Source organism: Talpa occidentalis, unplaced genomic scaffold, assembly GCF_014898055.3.
Source record: "Talpa occidentalis isolate TD23 unplaced genomic scaffold, MPIMG_talOcc4v2.1 talOcc4.15, whole genome shotgun sequence".
In the NCBI taxonomy this organism is placed as follows: Eukaryota; Metazoa; Chordata; class Mammalia; order Eulipotyphla; family Talpidae; genus Talpa; species Talpa occidentalis.
The window spans coordinates 4,872,555-4,894,213 of record NW_023601543.1 but is presented as its reverse complement, the minus strand read 5'-3'; the positions used below and the strand labels follow the sequence as shown (position 1 = coordinate 4,894,213).

The 21,659-nt window shown below is 41.9% G+C and overlaps 1 protein-coding gene across 7 annotated transcripts in view; it reads left to right on the top strand.

The window, feature by feature from the left end:
- LOC119245848 (RNA polymerase II elongation factor ELL2-like) overlaps window positions 1–21,659 on the top strand; it is a 147,720-nt gene that overhangs the window by 58,073 nt on the left and 67,988 nt on the right. For 4 of the 7 annotated variants that reach the window (XM_054695521.1, XM_054695523.1, XM_054695522.1 and 1 more), the window contains exons 4-5: window positions 1,883–1,984; window positions 7,763–7,861. In XM_054695521.1, the coding sequence (XP_054551496.1) occupies window positions 7,842–7,861 (20 nt within the window). In that variant the 5' untranslated portion in view covers window positions 1,883–1,984; window positions 7,763–7,841. Of the gene's footprint in view, window positions 1–1,882; window positions 1,985–2,635; window positions 3,018–7,762; window positions 7,862–21,659 lie in introns of those variants that run through there. The other 3 variants (XR_008551959.1, XR_008551957.1, XR_008551958.1) reach the window with 3 other exon arrangements.

The window sequence follows — 21,659 nt, the reverse complement described above, 5'->3', positions numbered from 1 at the left end:
TCAAAAGTAGTAACTTTCAGGCATCAGAAAAGTAGTTTTGCATGAATTTTGCTTTGTCCTTTTTTTTTTTTTTTCCTGTTGACCTTCTGGAAGGATGTTGATGAAGAAGAGATAAAGTTTCTGGGGAGAGGCAGGTGACTGAGCTGTCAGAGAAGCAGACACGTGGGGGCAGGTCCTACTGGGGGGCTGATGTGGGTGCTGGAATTGAGGCTCCGTTATCTGTATTGATACTGCAATGATCCCGACTGATGGAGAGGTGGAGGCCGTTGAGATGGAGTGACTTCAGTTATCAATGAAATAGCCACCTGTCACTGATAAACGGACATGGGGAAAACGAGAAAAGATAAATGCCTCACTGTGCAGAGGACAAGCCCTAATTAAACTAACAGGTGGCCCTTTATCACATACTTCTGAAGTGGTATAAATATAAGAGCTAAAATAAGCCAAGCTGAGATGCTTTGGACTCTATGCCCATGGGGGTTCTGAAGCCTTCCCCAGATTTGGCATCTGCCTGCAGAAGCAGCACTCCACTTCCTGTCAGATGCTGCCACAAGAGATGCTTCGGACCCCTCAGGTAGCCGTTCTTGCTGGTCTCTCGAGCGCACCTGAGCTGTTCACATCCTGCCCCCTTCCTGCCAACTCACTTGTCTGCGTGTAACGTGGGTTCCTCCCCGCAGTAACATCAGAAACATCAGATTGTCTTTCTATGCAGTTGGCTTGAGTCCTAGGTAAAGGCTCTGCACCGGGAGAGAGGGGGCGATCAGTCCGCTTGAGACCTGAACCTCACATTACAGGTTCCTCTGAGGGAGTTTTCAAGGGCAGAAGCTGAATGCCGTGCAGACTGTTCTGCTTGTGGTGTGACTCTGAAATTCAGTGAATCTGAAGCTCAAGGCAGAGATAGCTATTCCTATGGGGAATATGCATTTGGTATTTTACACTGAAGGTAGTAGCTGAGTCCCTGGAGTTTTTGGTGTGGCTGATGTACCCAAGGTACATCATGAATAATTATTTCGGCTATGAAAGTGCCCTCTTCCTAGAGCTGCGTGTTATAGAAAGAGTAATTCTGAAATGAATGGACGTGGATTCAAATCGTACCTCTTAACACCCCCTGGATGCGTACTTTCGGGTCCCTTCCTTGCCCCGGGAGCCACGTGTGTCCAGAGGATGCACCACCTTGGAGTTTGTTACAAATGCAGAGTCTCAGCCCCCGTCCAGGTTCTGCGTGAGACTCTGCCTTTTCACAAGATTCCCCAGGTGGTTTCACCTCCGAGCGACCCTGTTCTGATCGCCCGTCACCGCCAAGTAATCATGTGACCTGGTCGCCAACACCCAGGAACAATTCCACTTGGTAGTCGTCTCAGGGAGGTGGGGGAGAGGACACGTACTGCTTTGGAAAAGCTTGGTGTGTGAAATTTTTTGTCTTAGCTTTTAAATCTGCCCAGTATTGTTGGGCTAGTGAGGTAATGTAAAGCTCCCCATGCAAGTGTCAACAGTGCTTCTAAGAGGAGAAAAGACTTTGTTGTGTTAAAGCCCACAAGAAGTCACCTGTGCTAAGCCCCATGTCACCAACCTGGGACTTAGGACCCAGCCTAATTGCAGTTACAGCCTCTCCCGGGAATGGAATCTTAAACCCAGTCTTCTGGAATTTCCTGGTCAGCGCTAGTGAGGTCATCTGCCTGATAGACCCCTTCTGTCCACTAGAAGTGACCTCGCCTGAAACAATTCACTCTTTCCTTATCTTGCCCCCTTTCGGCCTATAAGCACCTTTCATTTTGTTTAGCGCTTCAGAGCTCCTTGCTAGCTGCTAGGTGGTGCGCTGCCTAAGTCGTGAATTGTTGAGTAAGGTTTTCAATGTATGCCGTTGAATTTTGTGTTTTAACAGTTGCATGGTCAGGACTTAGTCCCCTATCTCCTGGCAGGAAGGTCTGCTGTGCTGCTTCTGAGGAGAGAGCAGAAGGCACCCCGTTCCACCCCGGTGAATGAGGTAAGTAGGTGATATTCCTTTCAGCATTTCATGTGGAAGGTGGGGCGGCTGATGTTCTGTCGTGATCTTTGCAGTTCTTTGAAAATGGGCAACAGGGAGGCCCCTTTCCAGTGCGATGGGATGAGAGGGGGTGAAGTGATGTTTGAAAAGCCTAGTTTTCTTTATGAATTCAGTGAACAACAAGCCATCGAAATACAATCTTGTTCACAAACAATTTTATTTCTATAATCCTTAGCCACAAACAATTTGGGATTGAACAATTCCAATTTCATGCAGCTATAGTTCCCCCATCTTCTCAGTAGGTCTTAAGCATTTATTGATTTTCAGTCAGTCTCCAATACCCTTCCCCATCCACACTCAGCCTTCTGGTGCCAATATTTGCCATGATAATCAACCTACGTGGTAGGGATAGAAGATTCACTGTAAGTATAGGTTCTTGTAACAATACCTTTGGAGCTTGGCTCCTTAATTCCCTTTACGTTGGTATTAGAACCTCAGATTATTTTTTTTTTTGGTGGCTCCAGAGGATGAGCAACATTGTTGAACTACAGTAGGTATAGCTGGCATATTGCCCTTTACAATTAAGAAAACATTTCAAATACTGACTCTTATATGACAATGGGAGATGATACCATTTTCCTTTCACTACAGATGACAAAACACAAAATTGCCACAGGCAAGTAAACTGCAGAATGAGGACTCCAATCCAATCTGGGTCTTCTTAGTCTCACCTGATGAGCTTTCCTACCACTCCAAGATGCCTCAAAAAGTTCTGGATGCTTACCTGAGGGCTGTGTTCTATTGGCAGAATTGTTTATCATTCAACTTTATGGCCACTCCTTGTGTTTCACAGCAGGCAAGTCAGCAACCACTCTTCCAGTGCACAACACAAGTCTCCTCCACATGGTACAGGGTCAAAGCACATCAACAAGAGGGTCACTCGTGTACAATTTGGAATGCAAAAAAGAAACAGAAGTTATTATTTTCAGGAGGCAGTGGTAGACAGATATGCAAGGACCTGGGGTTTGAAACAAATTAGTGGGGAGTTTTCTTGAGACTCATTTGCATCCTGAAGAGGCTCCCTGGAAAGCACTTAAGAGCCACCTGCTTTGGTGTTATTAGCTCCATTGTCTGGTGATTTCCTTGACCTTTTCTCCTTCATCACTTTTAATTGTTGTATATGCTCCTAAAACTGGGTAGTAAACAAAATCGTCTTGCTTGATAGTCATTTATGGTTTCCCCTGAGTAAACCTGGATGGATACTAGTATTCTAGATGATAAGGATATTTGTTATGAACCTGATAGTTAACCTTCTTTTCAGTCATGTATATTGTTATAGGTGGATTTTTAAAATATGGTTTACACCACTATGGCGAGCTTCGTGCGTATCTATCTTGACCTGACTTTTGTATTTTCCTCAACACACACTCCTGCCCTGGTCATAAGAGCCTTTCATCTCTCCAAATCCTCTTCCCTTGCTCTCCATGGACACCTTGTGGTCGGCACCATGGGGGCGGTACTGAGACAGGGAACCTGCCCAAATGGAGTCCACAGTTTAGTCAGGAGGACGGTACAGTCGCTGGGCAAATAACAATGACTACCCTGATCTTAAGCAGAAGGATAGTAATACAATGGAGCCTGGGCAGACTTCCCGGAGGAAGTGTGACACTTCCTGAAATTAAACAATGGATAGGGGGACAGTAGAAAAGTCTGGTGGTGGAAGCAGAAGCACATTCAAGGTCTGGAGGTGGACAACAGGTTAAGTCAAAGGAATGGAAAGAAATCAATTACCCAGGCAGCAGAGAGTGGCCGAATCATGGTAGGCCTGCTAGGCCAGTTTCAAGGCTTTTGCTGGAGTGTCATGAGAAGGCAGTGGAGAGCACTTGGCTGTGAGAAGTGACCTGGGCAATGTTGGATGTTGACATGTCAGATAAAGAGGTTGGCTGAGCAGAGAGGATAGCTGCCTTGGAGACATGTGAGGGGCGTCTAAGAGCCGCTCCCTAGTAGAGGGTTGAGTACATAGTCTTGACCTCCAGAAAGATGTGATTAGACGTCCTGCTTCGGAAGCTATCATTGTGTATTTAGGAAGTGGGTTGCCTGCGTCCTCTGCCCACAGCAGTGTCCTCTGCCATCTGTGGGAAATGTCTGTTCCTAAACTTGATGCCAGACCTGATGAAGCAGGCGTTCTGTGGGAGGTATGTATGCAATTTATAATTAATGAGCTCCCTAGGTGACGGCTTTGCACATTAACCTGAAAATCATAACCCAGGGAGGCCTATATCAGGACTCCTCAGCCCTGTCTGTGTGTTATAATCCCTTGGAGAAACTGAAAATATACTTACTTCCTGGACATTTGTTCTGGTTCTCTTCCACTTCCTCAGCCCCAGTTCACCCTGCATGGAGCAATTGTAATATTGGCTTACTCAGATGATATTGGCATTGTGCGAATACCAGCATTAACTGTAATCCCACACACGTGCCCAGCCTGCTTTACATCACCAGCTGTCTCCCTTGTGTGGTCCTATGAGCTTCCTGTTTTCACGTGGCCGGCCTCTCTGACTCAGTTCAGGCATCACCACCTCCAGGAAGTTTTCCATGATACCTCCCACCCTCTGGATTGGGTACCCCTCTTTGTGTTCCCAGAGGGTTGTATATGTCTGAGTGTTGAGGACTTAGAATGGCATTATCAGTTTTCCACCAGTGGGTGAAATCCTCAGGACTGTGTTTTTTAATTTATTCTTTTCTAGTTTCCCAACTCTTACCACCGTGACTGTCACACAGTAAGCACCAGCATGTGACATGCTGTGTTTGTTGAGCTGAATTCTGGCTCTACTATTTATTAGTTTTATTACAGTCAAGCAAATCAGTCTCTCAAAGTGCCAATTCCATAATCTATAATTCAGAGATATTTTTATAAAGAATTATTAAGCCACAAGTTGTTACAAAAGGATGGATTGAATAAAAATGTGGTCGTTGAAGTTTTTGACTTTGAGAGGCTGAAGGATGGCATTGCCATTGCTCAAAATACTTGTGGATCTTGCCTCATGCGCTGTCCTTGTTGATTTGATAGTCATCTGCGGACAGTGACGATGGTATCGGCTCCAGGGGTCCCCACCCAGTGCCGTGGCTGCGCTTCCCCTGCCACGGGCTCCCGAGGATGACGCTGCTCCTGGGTGGCCATCCCACTTTCCCAGTTCTGAGTCAGCGCCCTTTTATGCAATTCCTGCAGCCGTGCTCTGTTCTCCCAAGGGATAGGAGGGCCTGGCTCAGGGGTCAGCCAACTTTGACCTGTATAAATAACCAGATCTCACAGGCTCTGAGAGTTTGCCTGGCTCATTCGACTTTCTCATCCCTTCTGTGAGTGAACAGAAATACGTGCTCTTGCAATACCGCCCTGGTGGTCTCCGTGTTCAGGTTCAACGTGGACCGCTATTCTCACAGGGAGCCGGGAGCGCACAGCCTGGCATTGCCAGGGTCTGCTCCCTCTTCCTGCTCTCCCTCTGTCAAACCTTTGATCTCTAAATTGCATGGTGTTTGTTCCATGTCACTTCAGGTCAGAGAATTAGGCTGAGTCATCTGTGTAGTCACTGTTGACTGGATGTTTGTCTTTCAATTCAGCAAATATTTAGCAAGCAGCTACTGGATGAATCACTAAAACGCCAGTCTCATTATTATGCTTCATATACTAGACCTAAGACCTCCCTTCTCGTTACAGAAACAATTTCAGTTTCACATTTTTTCAAAAGCTGAGGTTGAAATTGAATATTGATTTTTGTCCCCCAAAGCAGAGAACCCCAAGAAAAAAAATGTGGTGTCCATTTGCTATTCAGATGTGCTCTCCATATAGACTGTTCTTTGCTTGTCTCAGGATAAGGAGGCCAAGTAGCATCTCAGCTTCCCAGTAAGGAGATGAAATATCCTCCATCCAGCCTCCCTAGCTTGTCTGCCTTCTCCCAGGGCCACTGGTTTGAGAACTGCTGTGTAGCAATGCAGAGCACTGCAAAGCTAATTAACCCAATGGGAATCCCGAGTAGCTCAGGCTCAGTGCTGTATCCCCTGGCCTCCTGGATGAAGAGGATCTATGCCTGTCTGCATTTCTGCTGGCGGGCTTAAAAGCTCATGCCAAGAAAGGTCACCTTCCCTCCCTAATACGAGGATACTACTTGCAAGCAATTGGAGCTAGAAAAAGAGTGACAGTAGGTCTCCCCATTCATCTTGTCTTTTGACCGGATTCATGAGTCCTTATGGGGTAGAATGGATCCTATAAAATGCCTGGCAGCAGTGTTTTCCATTGTGTGACCCACAAAAGCAGAACTTTGAATGATGGGTAGGAATTAAAATGCACGCACACATAGTCAACACGAGGAGCCATTAGGCCTCACCAAAACAGGTGTGTTTTAAATAGTTGAGGGTTAACTGCCACCAGGAGTTAAGCAAAAACTGCACCAACAGTGGCAAGGGATCCTGTAGTCTGGGTTGAACGGATGTCTTTTTATATTCTAACTGTAAGAGGATATAATCCTGAGCTGATGAATCCATAAGGCAATGGATTCTCTAAGACAGCCATGTAATCCTTAGCAAATGGCGCCTGTCTGTCTCCATGTCATCCAAAATTCCCGTTCCCCTTGTTTCTTGGTCTTCCAACAACAGTGGACACAGTGCTTCAGGAAGGAGAGGAGTAACTGCTTCTTCACGTGACTCCTAGGAAATCACTCTCTGCTAGCGTTCCTCTTTTACTTTTGATTTCTCCTTGTCAGTCTTCTGTTGTCCTGGACCTTCTTCATGACCCCAGTTTCTGATCAGTGAAGTGTCCGACTGGGTCCTCATGTCTTCTTTTCTTTTCCATTTACAATCCTTCTCTGTGTTCACCTCATCCGGGGTCACACTTCCCATGCCACTGTATATTCTGATAACTCCAAGATTTATGTCTCCTGCCCTGACTCCTGCATTGAACTCCCAATCCACACATCCAGGGGTTTGTTGGGCCTCTCCACATGGATGTCCAGACCTCTCAACATCAACATGTCCAACTCAGCCCTTTCAGGCTATTGTCATAGAATGCTACACTGGCTGCTTTTGCTCTTTCTCACAGACAATGTGCACATCATCCCACTGGCTATAATAGTCTCACTGAGATGAGAAGGACAAATTTAACTTCTGGGAAGCTCTGTACACTGCAAAGTCAGAGGTTCTACTGTAACAGAAAAAGGCTAGAAGAGTTATTGGGGACCAACAATAGTCTCTGGGTCTCTGTTGCACCCCAACAAGGATCTGAGGTAAATAGCCAAAGGGTTAGCTATCCTTTGTTCAGTTTGGGTAGTTCTTGCTCTTTTTCATAATCTTGAAAGATTCTAGAATGACTAATAAACATTTTACAGGCAAAAAAGAAAAGCACTTTGAGTGTGAAACATTCTTCTCTACCAGGGTACAAAAGATTCTTGGCCATGGTTGGTGGCTTTAGACAATGCCAGTGTCTACACAGCATTTTTTCTGTCTGGAAACCAGCACTGGGTTACCACCCATACTTTTTCCCTCTTTCTTGCCCTTCCTTTCTGTCTCACACACTGGCATCCTCCCTCCACATGTGTCCCGTCACAGAATCTTCTTTCAGAAGATGCGGTGCGCACAGGCCCTTTCTGCTGCTGGGAACACAGCCTTCCCTGAGATGGGGCTGTGTGTTCCCTCACGGGTTCAAAGCACTTTTATGAGCATCTACTTTTTTTCCACGTCCTCTGAAATCTGTTATGATCAAAACATCTTCATTCTCTTGCTTCCTAGAAATTGTCAAATGGTTGTGATGCTCTGCATTCTCTTCAACTTCCACCTGTGCCCCGTTAATTGAAGCAATCATTTAAGAATGAATTGGCATTTTAACAGGTATGTATGTGCGTAGGAGGGATTGTGATCCGGGGTTTAAAATATCTACACCTTGTTGGAAACATAGTATTATATTAAATTGGGATGGAACAAATTGGCCAAACACAGCTGAAATTCCAAGGCGAGAAGAGATGATTTCAGGGAGCACCTGATGGCAGCTGTGCTCGTTACCACTGCGCCCCAGATCTCCTGTGCAATGGTTTTCATGTGTGGCTACTTTACATATTCATGATTTCTTATGACTCCATCTGATGGTACTTTTCGTGGGGAGAGGAGTGCCTGTGGTGGTGAATGTTGAGTGCTGAAAAGGAAAGTCACTGACATGTTCTGCCAGCTGCATTATTACCCAGAATGTCAGGTTACCCTGGCAGTGCTGCTCTCCTGTGTGCCTACCAATGAAGCAAAACTCAAAATACAAATCCACAAAAGCACCCGAATATTCTCAGCCATCAGCTCTTGCCAAATCCCATCCTTCCTTTCTGCTTTCCTAAGGCAGTAAAACAGCCTTTAATGCCGTAATGTAATTTGAGTTGATTTGTCATTTGTTACCAAAAGATTCTTGATGACTCAATCTCTGTAATTGCAATCAAAGAGCAACAGAAAGTAAGGATTGATTTGATGTTTCAGTAATAAAGAGGTCACGAAGATTTCTGTTGTTGGCATTATGTCAGCACAAATTCGAATATTTTCTTAGGCATGAATTCATGGCCTTAAATATGAATAATGGAGAAATTCATTTGAAGAAGTCATTATTTTAATAATCTTTAAAAAATATTGAAGCTCTCTTCATCTTGCTCACTGGGGTGCTGACTAGGCATCCTCCCACCTTCCTCCTCCTGCCACCAGGACAGCCTGCTGCTGTCCTGGCCTTGTTCTGCTAGAGGGTGTGAGGGAGGAACGGGCTGAACCTGCAGGGCATTTCTCAGATTCGCTTGCTTTACCCTCTTAGCGCCTTTCCTGTCGTAAGGTACAGTCAGTCCTACCCTAGAGAAAAGGAGCTGATTGGGAGGGAGAGGGCAGCAAAAGGAACTTAATCCCCTTTTGGCTGAGGGAGATTACATCTTTTTCAGTATTCCCAGATACAGGTTGCCTGACAGGAATGGACTCATTTTACCGAAATGCAGTCTATGTCCAAATCGACAGTGGATAGTCACCCATCATGCCTCCGTGCATTTCTTCCACCTACCCCACACCCGTTCACCTAAGGTTGTTGTGTGAAATAGGAGCAAAAGGTCCCAAGAGAAAGAATAGCACAATCAAGCTGGGTGTGTCTGCCTCAAGTCCTCATGAGAGTATGTTCCTTCCAGAGTCAAAAGTTGAGGTGTTGGTTTCATTCCAGAAATTTGTGTTAATCCAGATTTGAAGCTGAATTTGTTCTTTGACTCTACCCTCAAATTCTTTTATTCTTGCCCAGGCATTCTCTGTGAAAATTGCAAAGGCTCCCAATAACATTTTGTGACTTGATGGTAAATGACATATGATGTGGAGCTCATAATCCATGATGAAGCCACTGTGTGTACAATTTCTTTATTCAAAAGTAGCATCAATTGACAGCACTGTATCTCTGCAGAGGCTTTACACAAACTGGAAGAAACTGGTGAAATAGCAGTGCAGTAATTATCTGCCAGTAGGTTTGGGACTTACATTTTATACACTCTACATCCAGATGATAAATATTTTGATGATGAAATTCCCTCTCAAGGAATCCACAAATTTTTAAAAATTATATTTACACTGATATAAAAATTGTTAACTATAACTACCTGCAATTTCATTTCTTTGATATCCTGAGTTTCTCTAAAATATTAATAACTGAATTTACACATATTTTGAAGTAACTCAGGGAGTAAGATGAGTTACCAACATAGCTTAACAATTTAAAAATTTTGTATTTACAGGGTAATAATGTGAACACAAAGCTTTTCTTTTATAGAATAATACGGTGCACAAGAAGTAGATGCCTTAAAAAAAAACAAAACTAAGGCAACATTAGTTTACAAGGCTGTATATGTCTTAGGAGTACAAGTTCATCCATGTGCCAATCTATAATACCACACGACACCCACCACCAAAGTTCTAATTACTAACACAAGCTAATGGACCCCTTTCCCCTCCGAACCACAGTTTTCAGAATTTAAGGATCTGTCCAGGAGGTAAGACAGGTGGGCTATGTAATTCAGAATAAAAGATGGCATTAAAAACAAAACATGAAGTGAGAACCAAAATATCACCGCTACCAGACAACATAAAATCTGTATCTGGGAGTGATCTTTGTTTTCTGAAATATCTACTCTGCTTGTTAATCTTAATCCAGGGAACAGTTCATTATTTGGATCTTTGTTTTCTTCTGCTGAAATCTCAAGTGAGATAAAATCGTTCTTCCAGACAGGTTCCCCAATGGGATCATAAACCCACCTGGAATGCCTCAGGAACCCCATCCTGTGCCGGTGATGAATTCTGTCTCCTTCAGCTTTCTGCTTCTCCAGCATGCCCATGACAGTTGACATCGATTTTCAGGGTCAACATGATAAGACCCTCCCATATTATGTTCTCTCACTCATATTGCTGATCTAACTTCTTACCCAAACCCATTTTATGAGCCCAAGTTTCTTCCCTTCCCTTCAAGTTCATTGCTACTTACAAATCAGCCTGACACTGAGGCAACAAACATCCTACTGACTGTAAGGTCTTGAGTCACACGCTTGTTTCCAACCTCTAGAAAATCAACTGCAAATGAAAAGACTAAGAGGAATGACTTATTATTAGACTCGTGGGCAAGAGAGTTTTACAAGCTTTAGTTTTGTCTGTGCAACAGTTCTATTATCTCTCCAGCAGATTATAGAGCTTTTTTTCGACTAAGCAAAATGGGTATATTGTTCTTATTTAAACACTGTTACTTTTAACTAGAAATCCAGCTCAAAATAGGCTCTTAAGTAAGCCTGTTTGAACTATTTATGAACAAGACAGACTTGAGAACATCTTAATGTATATTTATCTCTCCCAAGAGCCAATATGAGACATTCTTGAAAACAACATACCTCCGACTTATCACCACTAACACATCTATTCTTTAACAGAATTTTTTTCTCTATTATTTATCCTATTAACTACGTTTCTGTTTGGACAAATGTCTCTGGACCTATAGAAAAGTGACTTGGATTAACATGAGAAAGAGAAAAGCTGCCACTAGCATCCAGAGGCTTGAATGGTATGGTCCTTTGTCTTGGTGTGGCTGCAAGATGATCCACACTCAAATATCACAGAACAGCAGTGCCCAACAAGGCCACTCTGTTACCATGATACATTAAGATAAAAAGACCATTCTGTAATCGCGTTGCAACACTGACAAAACATAAACACTATCTAGGCCACAGGATACCAAACTTTCTCTGATCCTGGCTGATAGGAGTAACTAGTGCTTACTTAACAGTTACAGCTTTGACTTAACTCCGGTCTGCCTTCTCCATAGATACAATTTATGAAACGACCAAATCCTAGAATCATCCTACTTCCGGATAGCATCTAATACAGGATGAAACCCTGCTTCCTTAAATTCTACACCAAATCACCTAACACAAGCCTAAATGCTTTTGATATAAGTCCTCTCTAAGCCCATTCTAACACCCTCTTCTAGAAATGTGCGTCTCCATGGTGTGCATTCTTCCTCCTTATTTAACCAGTGGTGTGTTCCTAGTGGCCTTTGGTTTAGAGGACTTTGACAGAAATGGAGTTCCACTGAGCTTCAGCTGATATACTCTCTGCTTTGGATCAGAACCCTCAAGTCAGTGACTGTGGACATTTCCGCCATCCATGTGTTTCTCTGATTAGCCCCTATGCATGGCTGAGAAGTTAATTCCTGCTGAATTGAACTCTACTGCTCATCAAAACCCTCCCTCATTGGTTTTATTTTGCTGGTTTCTTGGGATGTATTTGTTATTCAATTGGGTTTGTATGATTCCCTGGTAAAGTTGTTTTAGAGTCTTCTAATTCCCTCCTCTTATTGTCTGTCTGCTCTTCCAGTGTCTTGAATGTTATTTGTCTATAAGAATAAAAGCCTATAGGGAGAGTATTGATATTATAGTGCAATGAGTTGTCTATGACCTGATTCTGGGGACTGAGGAGTTCAGAAGTTCTCCTTAAAGTAGCTTCCTTTGGACAAATGTAGCCATAGGCCAGTTTCAAAATCTTAATGGACTTCCTTTTCAGTCTTGCCTCTGTTTCCTTCAGAATTGCCCTGTTTAATTTCATTTACCCAAAATTGTTTGATTCTAGATTGGTGATGATGGACCTTTGACCAAATACTAGACACACCAGGTGAACAGGCACCATCCTTAGAGTGCTCGTGGGCTATTCCACAGCTCTTCCTTCTACAGGGGGAACACTTCCCTCCTGGTTTCTCACTAGACGTTTAAATTATATGCTTATTTTTTTAACTGGAACAATTTCTACAGAGACAATTTGGAGTAGCAGTGGCCACTTTCAGGAACTTTTGGCATCTGATGAGCACTATAGAACAAAAAGACCCTCATCAGGAAACTATCTAGTCTCAAAAAGATAATTTTTTCTTAAGAGATACCGCCTTTTCCGTACTTTGAGGATTTTTTAGCTTTTTAACTATGATTTAAGATACTGCCAAGGGTCCAGGTTATGTCAAAGCCAGTTCTATGTCACTATTTTGTATCTAAACACTCTTCCCTCTCCTTGTAAAGAAAGCATAATTAGCGTTTTCCTATGATATTTCCAAATTGTTCAGAGTTCGCTCCCTTTCTCGTTCCCCACCCTGGAATTCTCTCTTCAACTTATTAAATTTTAACTGATCAAAAATGGATTCAGTTATTTTGCAAGCTCTCCGGGGATATCTAGTCTAGATAAGCAATCAAAATTTTCTAAAAGGTTAAAAAAAAAAAACAAACCGAGAAAGGTTTTGTAGAAACTAAAAATTATATATACATAATAATCTTTGTTACTCTTCCTATGAGGTTTTAGTTTCAAGATATTTAGCATGATTCAGAATATTTGTAAAATTAGCCATATAAAAACAATTTTAACATATTCTCAAATATTCTCATATATATCAGCAACTAATATATCTGTATATATCTCTGTCTAGACATATATAGATTTAGCTCAACAACTAATACAGATCTTTCTAGAAAGAGAGCAATAGATCAAACAAATATTAATAGAACTGAAGGGAGGAATAGACAACAAAATAATAAGGATCATAATACCGCACTATCAGCAATGGATACATCATCCTGACAGAAAATCAGTAATGAAACAGCAGACTTGAAGGCCACTATAGACCAAATGGATCTAACTGACAGACACACAACATTTCATTCACCAACAGAATACACATTTTCAAGCACCCATGGAACCTTCTCCAGAACAGATCGTATGTTGAACAACAAAATCTTAACAAATTAAAAAAATTGCAATCATATAAGTCTCCCCTCAGACCTCAATGGTATGAAGCTAGGAATTAACAAGAAAATAAGAATATTAGATGATCAGATTAGCAAATAAGAATATTAGATGATCAGATTAGCACATTCAACAACATGTTCCTTTTTTTATTGACTAAACTTTTTTTATTTTCTGACATTTTTCATTTTTGTCCAGAATTTAACTTTTCCCTTCAGGTGTAGTGCCCATAAATCTCCCACCACCACATCACCATAATCCTTTGTGCTCTTCCCTCCCTGCTTTGACCCCTCTTCCCGCCTCTCCCCTGCTGTATGTCTCAGATCTATAGTTTGCCTGCAAGTTTTGTCCTTTTTTTTTTGATCCTTTGTTTGGTTTCCCTATATAACTCCTAGAAGTGAAACCATCTGATATGTATCTTTTTCCTTCTGGCTTATTTCAATGAGCAAAATCCCTTCCAGCTCTATCCATGTTGCTGCAAATGGCACAAGATTATCTTTTTGATTGCTAAATAGTATTCCATTGTGCATATGTACCACATCTTCTTGATCCATTCCTCTGTTTGGAGGCATCCTTTCAAATTACTGTTTTTGTGTTGTTTGGGTAGATTCCTAGGAGTGGAACCACTGGGTCATATGGGAGATCCATTTTTAGTAATTTGTGGAACCTCCATACAGCATTCCATAGGGGATTATCCTGTGACAAGCCAATAAGGATGCCTACATGATGATCTAGGAAGGAGATGAAGGTGGCAAAGGGCAGGGTGGTAGCAAGAAGTGACCATAGTCTGGATATATTTTCAAGGAAAAGAGGAGTCAAAATGTCTTTAGGTTTTGACCTGAGAAACTGGAAGGAAGAAAGTGTCATCAGCAGAGACGCCAGTGACTGCAAAGTAATAGACATGTAGCATGTGACATTAAATTAGTGGCACCTTAGAAACCTAAGTGGATATCAGTCAAGGCTCCCCCAACAATAGGAATAGATTGAGAACAGGTTCAAGCACTCCAGAACGGCATCATTAAGAGTTTGGAAATGGATCACCACTTAAGGACAACGAGAAAGATCAGCCAATAAGTCTTTTTCCTATGATGTCCTGGGAGCCAAACGGAGAAAGTATTTTAAATTGAGAGAATAACTACATCAAATGCTGTTGATGGATCCATAAGATAGAAGACGGAGAAATGTCAGTGGAATTTGGCAACATGTATGTCTCCCTGCCCCACGGGCCTGCTTCTAGTAGCACCTTTCCTTCCCCTTTCCAGATCCTGTCTAGCTTCCTCTTGCCATTCAGCTCTACCCTTCCTTAGGTGGGGCAGGGAACCTGGACCCTCCCTTTCCATGGGGATGATACTCTTACAGTTGCACTTGACATAACCCGTACCTTACCAAAGATCATCAGATTAAGTGACTAGGTTAGTGATGTGCAGCTACTGAGCATGTCCTATTTTTTAGCTGGATGGAGTTAATGATTTTTTTTCCTCCCAGAAGCAACAGCAATATTTGCTAACATCATAAAGTTTAAAATAAAAAAAAAATACTTGGAATTTAATTCCACATCTGCCACTTCCTAGCACCATGGTTTGGAATAAGTTAGTCCTTTATATTTTCTGAGTTTTTCAGTCCTCTTCTATAAAGTGGACATAGGAATAATACCAATCTTGACTTCATAGAACTGTGGACATTAAATGAAAGCATAACAAACACATTTAGCTTTGGCTGGATCTAAAAGGAATTGTGCTAGTGTTATCAGACAAAATACAGGATGCCCATTTAAATTTCATTTATATATATGCCCCATGCAATATTTGGGACATAGCTGTAATAAAAACTAGTTTTTCCCTTAATCTGAAATTCACATTTAAGGGAGCATTCTATATTTTTCTTTGCTAAGTCTGGTCTCCCTACCCTGGCTCTTTGTGCAAGCTCTCGTTTTCTTGGAGAATACCTTGAGGAAAGTGTTGGAAAACTCATGTGGTGGGGCTGTAGCTTGTTCCTTGTGCATAAGCCACTTGCTTTTAAGGAGTCCAGGGGGCGACCATCTGGCAGTGAGTAAAGTTCCAGAGTTGTCATCATGGAAAAGAAGAAGATCGATTATTTTTGCGTGTTTACTCAGTGCCAGATTCAGTGTGATGCTTTCATATTATGTGCAGGTATAGTGCCACGGGCACCCCCGCCGCCTTGCGTGATCAGTGCTACCAGTACTGTTGCTTTAAAGGGGACCCCGAGGTTCAGAGATGTGACCTCAGGGAGAAGAATCAGTCAACAGGGGACCATACAGTTGAAGCCCATTGGACTAAAGGGTAGCGCCAAGCTCTTGTGACATGGCAGCTAGTCCTGTGAGAAACTGCTACAGAAGCTCAGATTCTGTCTACACTGGGCGGAGTGGGCAGCCAGCCTGCCCTCCTGCCTCAGGGTCAAGGTCTATCTGGGCGCTTTCACACGGGTGACAGCCCGCGAACTCTGTTCTCTTCCTTATGTCCAGGCCCCGCTCATTTATCTCAGATTTTTTACTAGGTGGTTGGATTTCATTCATGAAATTCAGATGTCTGAAGAAGAAACTAGCCTTTTGTTATCTCTCAGCTTGATTAAGTACACTAGTCTAACATGAAACAGAGGCCGAGCAACAAAGTATTCTTTGGCATGCGTTTGGGATCCATTGATAGTGAGGAATGTAAACCTAAATTTTCTCTGGGTAGACTGTTTTGTTTCCTTAAAGCCAGAAGAAACATGTCTCATTTCAGCAGTCTCAGCAAGAGGCCTGCCTCGTCTCGAGGAGCCTCCAAAGGCGGCATTTTAAGTCAGGTTTCGAGGGGAGACCCTCTTCAGCCCTGTGTGAGTCACTTCACCCCACCCTTGCTGCTACCCATCCTTCCTTTTTTACAACCCCTTATCTTTCTGGCTAAGCGTTATCACACCCGGTTGCAGTGAAGCAGGTAAGGGGAGCACCTGTCTTCAGCAGTCCTTATTGGAACCAAAGCCACTCAACCAAAGTTCTATGCTGTACACCGGCTTCTGAAATTAGAAGAAGGCAAAAAACACAAGACAGGTCTCCAGCTGTAATACCTTCCCTGTCCTGCACATCAGTAATCTTTCTCTCACGCCCTTTCTTCATTTAAATTTCAGACCCCATCCACCCTTGCCTGGGGGCAGGATACAATCTTCTTCCCACTCACTGTGAGAAGTATCTTTAATTTGTTTTAAGAGAATGCTTTGTTCTCAGATTATTGGTCTGAGCAGAGAGAGCATGATTAGTTTGCATCGCACACCATACAACCCAAAGACAGTTTCTCACAAGGATTTTTAATAAGGGTTTCCTGGCTTAGCTCCAGCATCCAAAGTGTCCTCAATTGCATGCTCCAGCCACGGTACTCGCCTTGAAACGTAAGCAGCAGTCGTGCAAGTGGACTCTGGGCGAGAGATGCCAGGCTGTGGGGTGCACTTGTGTCCAGACTGACCCCCAGTCCTGCTGTGCTGTGAATTGCATCAGCTGGGGGCGTGAGGACATTTCACAGACCGAGCCCACGAATCTCCCGAAAATCTCCCATGTCCAACATGTAGCCTTCAAGTTGGGAATTGTTTTGGTTTGACTCGGCAATAGCCACTATACACATTGAAGAGTTTTCAGTTCCCAGAACAAAATGCATCTTTGGAATTTAAAATCTCTGCAGCATACCCATAAGGAACCAATTAAATGCAAGCATTCGGGACACAGGGGTATTGCCCCTAAACACTGGAGACCGTAAATCTTAGATATTTTCACAATAAATGTGGTTTCCTCTTCCTAATGACACCCTTTCCGTACAACCTCTAATATTTACCCTCTGTAAAAACGTTAGTCCGAGACTGTAAATTGCGATACCCTCTTTAACATTACCTGTGTCAACCCACCACTGAACTAAAAATACAATGGATATTTGTCTTTTTTTTTTTTTGCTTCCCAAAGGGCCATGGATTACTAAATAGCCGTATACATTCAAGGATTTAGAGTTTCCTGTGAGTTCTTTGTGCCCACAAAAAGACACTGAGCGCAAGTATTCCTCTGAATTGGTAATTCATCTCTGTTTTCTCTGGGCTGGTTTTGATGATATTCATCAATTGAAATGATACCCTAGCAAACAGATCACAATGGATACTTTTTCAAATTCTATAGCTTTACAATTTATGATTAAGCAATACGACCATAAGGCATTTTTTTGTGTATACCATCAGACCATAACATCTACGAAAAACATCCCTCCTGGAGTTTAGTTACACATAAGAAATTACCAAAGGTTGCTTTAAACTCCTAATATAGCTCTGTGTGAACTTTCCAAGAACAACTCAGACACCTCTTCCTGCCACTTTATGCATAAATTATCCTATCAAAGAGCTGGTATTTATTCTGAGCTCTTTGAAATTCTAATCACTTGTATACACCTCCCCAGCCCAGTTGTCTTTTGAAATTTGGATTACTTACAATTGGCTATTCATAAGTATTGGAATATACAATGTGGAGTGCCACCCATTTACGAGCCTTTAAAGATTCATTGTTCCATTTTTCTTAATGGAAATTTAAATGTTTGATAATGATTTTAAAATGACTCTGCAATTTTCTTTATTTTAATATTAACTTCCTTTGTAATATTTTCTGTGCATGTTGAATAGCTTTTTAATTAAACAGATATGGTACCAAGAAATCATAGGCTGGAAATCTAAAGATATCTTCATGTTAATTTCTCGATTTGCTCTACTCAGGTTTGGAAGGTGCTGAGGGTGTGTGTGTGTGATCACTTTTCCTAAAAATATCTACTGAAGGCTTTATAATTTACATGATATCAAATTTCTGTTGCAGCCAGTCCTATTTTAGTAAATTCTTTCTCATATCTGCTTTGATCCCCTCTTCCAGCAATTTTGATTCTTGCCCTGAATCTGAGGTGAGATGATCCTGAGGCACATTTTGTCACTTGCTGGAGGACCAAATTTGTAATCACTTTGGTTCCCCCTGCATGCTGTGCATAAACGTCAGAAGAACCCTTAGTGTAGCAGCCCTCATGTCACCTCCCACTTGTGAATTATTACACGGGATTCTGTGAGATATTTCTAAGTTTTGCTGTGCACATGGAGGTTGGTTCTTACCATTCCATGTATGGTTTATCATGGCACCGTACTAGTGTGTCTGTCTACTTTTCAGCCTACTCCCCACCACCCCAATGTCCACCTACCCGAAGTCCACAGCCAGGTAACCTTATCATAATGCCTTAGATCAGATCAGCCTTCTTTTTAAAAGACTTCAATAACTCCCCATTGACTGTAGGTAAAAGCAATTCCCTGCACCTTGCCTTCTGAATTATAACCTGGCCCCAACCTCTCTTCCCAGAATTCTAACTCCGAGATCCTGTAAGACATGATGTTTGTTATCAGTGTCTTTACCTTTATACATGCTATTTATCCATCCAGAAATAATTCTCAGGCCAATAATTATCTTAGTCCTCTTCAATGTAAAGGGTCAGTTCCGCCTACCGTTCCCTGCATCAATCAGTATTTCTCTCCCTTTCCCTTGCCTTCCCTTTCCATGAAGGTTAGCACGCATTGTCATTCTGCTTTTGAGTAGAGATTTTATAATAGATGTTTATTCTTATTTACCGGCTGCATCTCCTCCCCAGTGAAGGCACACTAGATCTCATGGGCAGGAAGTACAGTTGACAGGTTCTAATGTTCCTGAATGCATCTCACACATGGCTTTGGTATTTGAACTTTCTATTGATATTAAATGAGCAACTGAGAATACAATAAGCCCTGTCTCTATATACACTTGTGCATATTTGATTTTTTATACAGATGCCTCATTTCAGCTATGAAAATTAAACATTAAAAATTATTTCTATCAGAATAACTCAGGGCTCTGAGAAGCGGAATGCTTTCACTTCTAAGTCGTCTCTACTGTGAGTTCATCTACTGAATCAGAAAAGATAGGAATTATTATTTATTATTTTCCATTTTTCTGGTCTCTATTTTTTAAATATTTTTTTAAAGATTGATTTATTCATGCATACAAGAACCAGGGTACAGGCCAGATGTGTGGGAGGGTGAGAGGATTCTCCAGAGACAGAGTGGGGAACAGAACAGGCAGACTGAAATACACTGCTGAGGGGAGCAGCAGGAGAGGTCTACCTTGCCATGTGGGAATCTCACCGGCCGGCTAGGATCGAACTTGTGCTGCAGAGGCTGCGGACAGCTTCACAGCGCTGTGCTCAAAACCGCCTGCGCCACCAGAAGAGGCTCTTTCTGGTCTCTTTAAATTGCCCATCCCCATGCATACAAGAACACTCTCTGAGTGTTCTAGAAATCTAGCCCCAAGATCATCTCTCTTCTCCATAATGTGTATAGAACTCACATGGCTGCATTCATTTTCATCAATGTTTCTCATTTTCATTCTGCTTGGCATTCTCATAGTCACTTGGATCTGCATATTGACCCAGGGGCTGAGAACTACATATTGGTGCCTTTAATACCTCAGTCGCTCATTTCCTGTTATCTGTCCTCTGTCATCATGTATCACAACTGAGGCAAGGCATGTGACTGGAACTTCAGGGAGCAGCTCCAAAGGAGCTATTTAAGATATATTTGGCCTGTTTAATGTGTGAGCACAATCAGATAATAATAGGCCATTGTTTGTTTTATAGATATGCTCAATACTAGAACGCAGTACTTACACTGACATCATTCTACATGGCCAGAGTTAGCATGACTTACGTGCTGTTTTATGTCTAGGATATAGTCCACACAGCATTGGCCCACCCAGTATTCAAAAAACTCATGTTTTCTGAATGATTTGTTATATAATGTTAATAGAAAAATTGATGCTGTGAATTACTCGCTTAAGTTTAACACAACTTAGGAGATGTTTCTGCATTTCACAGATGGATTTCCTCCCTAGGGAAAATCAAGAGCTGCTTATTTTTGCACTTGAAGCAGAGAAAGTGTTTTATTTCATTTTACTTCAGCCAATGATTCTAAATTCAGTTTACTGTTCCTTAATGATTCTAAACTAGGATTATTTTAGGACATCACAAATATGATCTTGTCAGAGCATTGTTAAATTTAGTTCAATCTTGTTTAACCTGACGTGAAAAACCAAATTGTCAGGCATATTATCCACCTGTGCAGGCATGAAAGTAGATCTGGGATACTATAGCAAACTATCATGTTCTGATTAAAATGTTCATTACCTAGTTCAGTTCATTATGAGTTCAGTATAGAACTGAATTATAGAAAAGCAATTAACATTTTACAGACATCATCTTGGATTTCTGAATAATGACTGACGGATATATTTTCTACAATGCTAGATTTTGAGTAGAGAAGATTCGCTATCTGGGATGGTCAGGCAGGAAATATCCTGTCTTCAGTTACAGAATATATTTAAGTGTCTAGAAATTATTAATTTAGGTAGAACATTCACAAGAAAATCCTAAACTGAGAAGTGGGTATAACTAAACAGATCAGGATGCTTTTGGCTATAATAGACTATCCAATGAAATGTGACTTAAACAGTAAGGACATTTATCATCTCATGTAATATGTTTGGAGGCAGGTTTGGTTCATTCAAGATGAAATGACGACTTCAAGGGCCTAGACTCTATCTTTCTGCTCTGCCACCCTTGGCTTGTCACTTTCCCACTTCAGACTTACACTTTCATGGTTGTAAAATGGTTGCTGCTCATATTCACAGGCAGTAAATACCAATCACGTTCACAGACTGTGTCTCGTGTACCCCCTCTGTAAAGGAGGAAAATCTTTCCACAAACCTCCCAGCAGGCTTATCCCCAGGTAGCATTGTCTAGGATTTAGTCATATCTATGCTCTGCCGCAAAGGTGGCTGGGAATGTGAATCTAAACACACGTTTTTCCAAAGAAGATATACATTCATCTAACAGTGACATGAAAAGATGCTCATCATCACTGGTCATCAGGGAAATGTGAATCAGAACCGCAGTGATATGCCACCCATTAGGATGGCTGTTGTCAAAAAAGAAGAGAGAGAAATGGTGGTAAGGGTGTGGAGAAAAGGGAACCTTTGTGCATTGTTGGCAAGAATATAAATTGGTCTTGCCACTTGCCACTGTGGAAAACTGTATGGACATTCTTCAGTCAATTAAAAATAGAACTATTATATGATTTAGCAATCCCATTCCTGGGATTTATCTGAAAGAAATGAAATCATTATCTCGTGGTAGTATCTGCAACTCCATGTTTATTGAAGCATTATTCACAATAGTCAAAACATGTAATTGTCCATCAATGGTTGAATGGATAAAGAAAACGTAGTGTGATCTATATCTATGTCTATCACATATTCAGTGGAATCCCTATGAAATGCCATATTCAACCA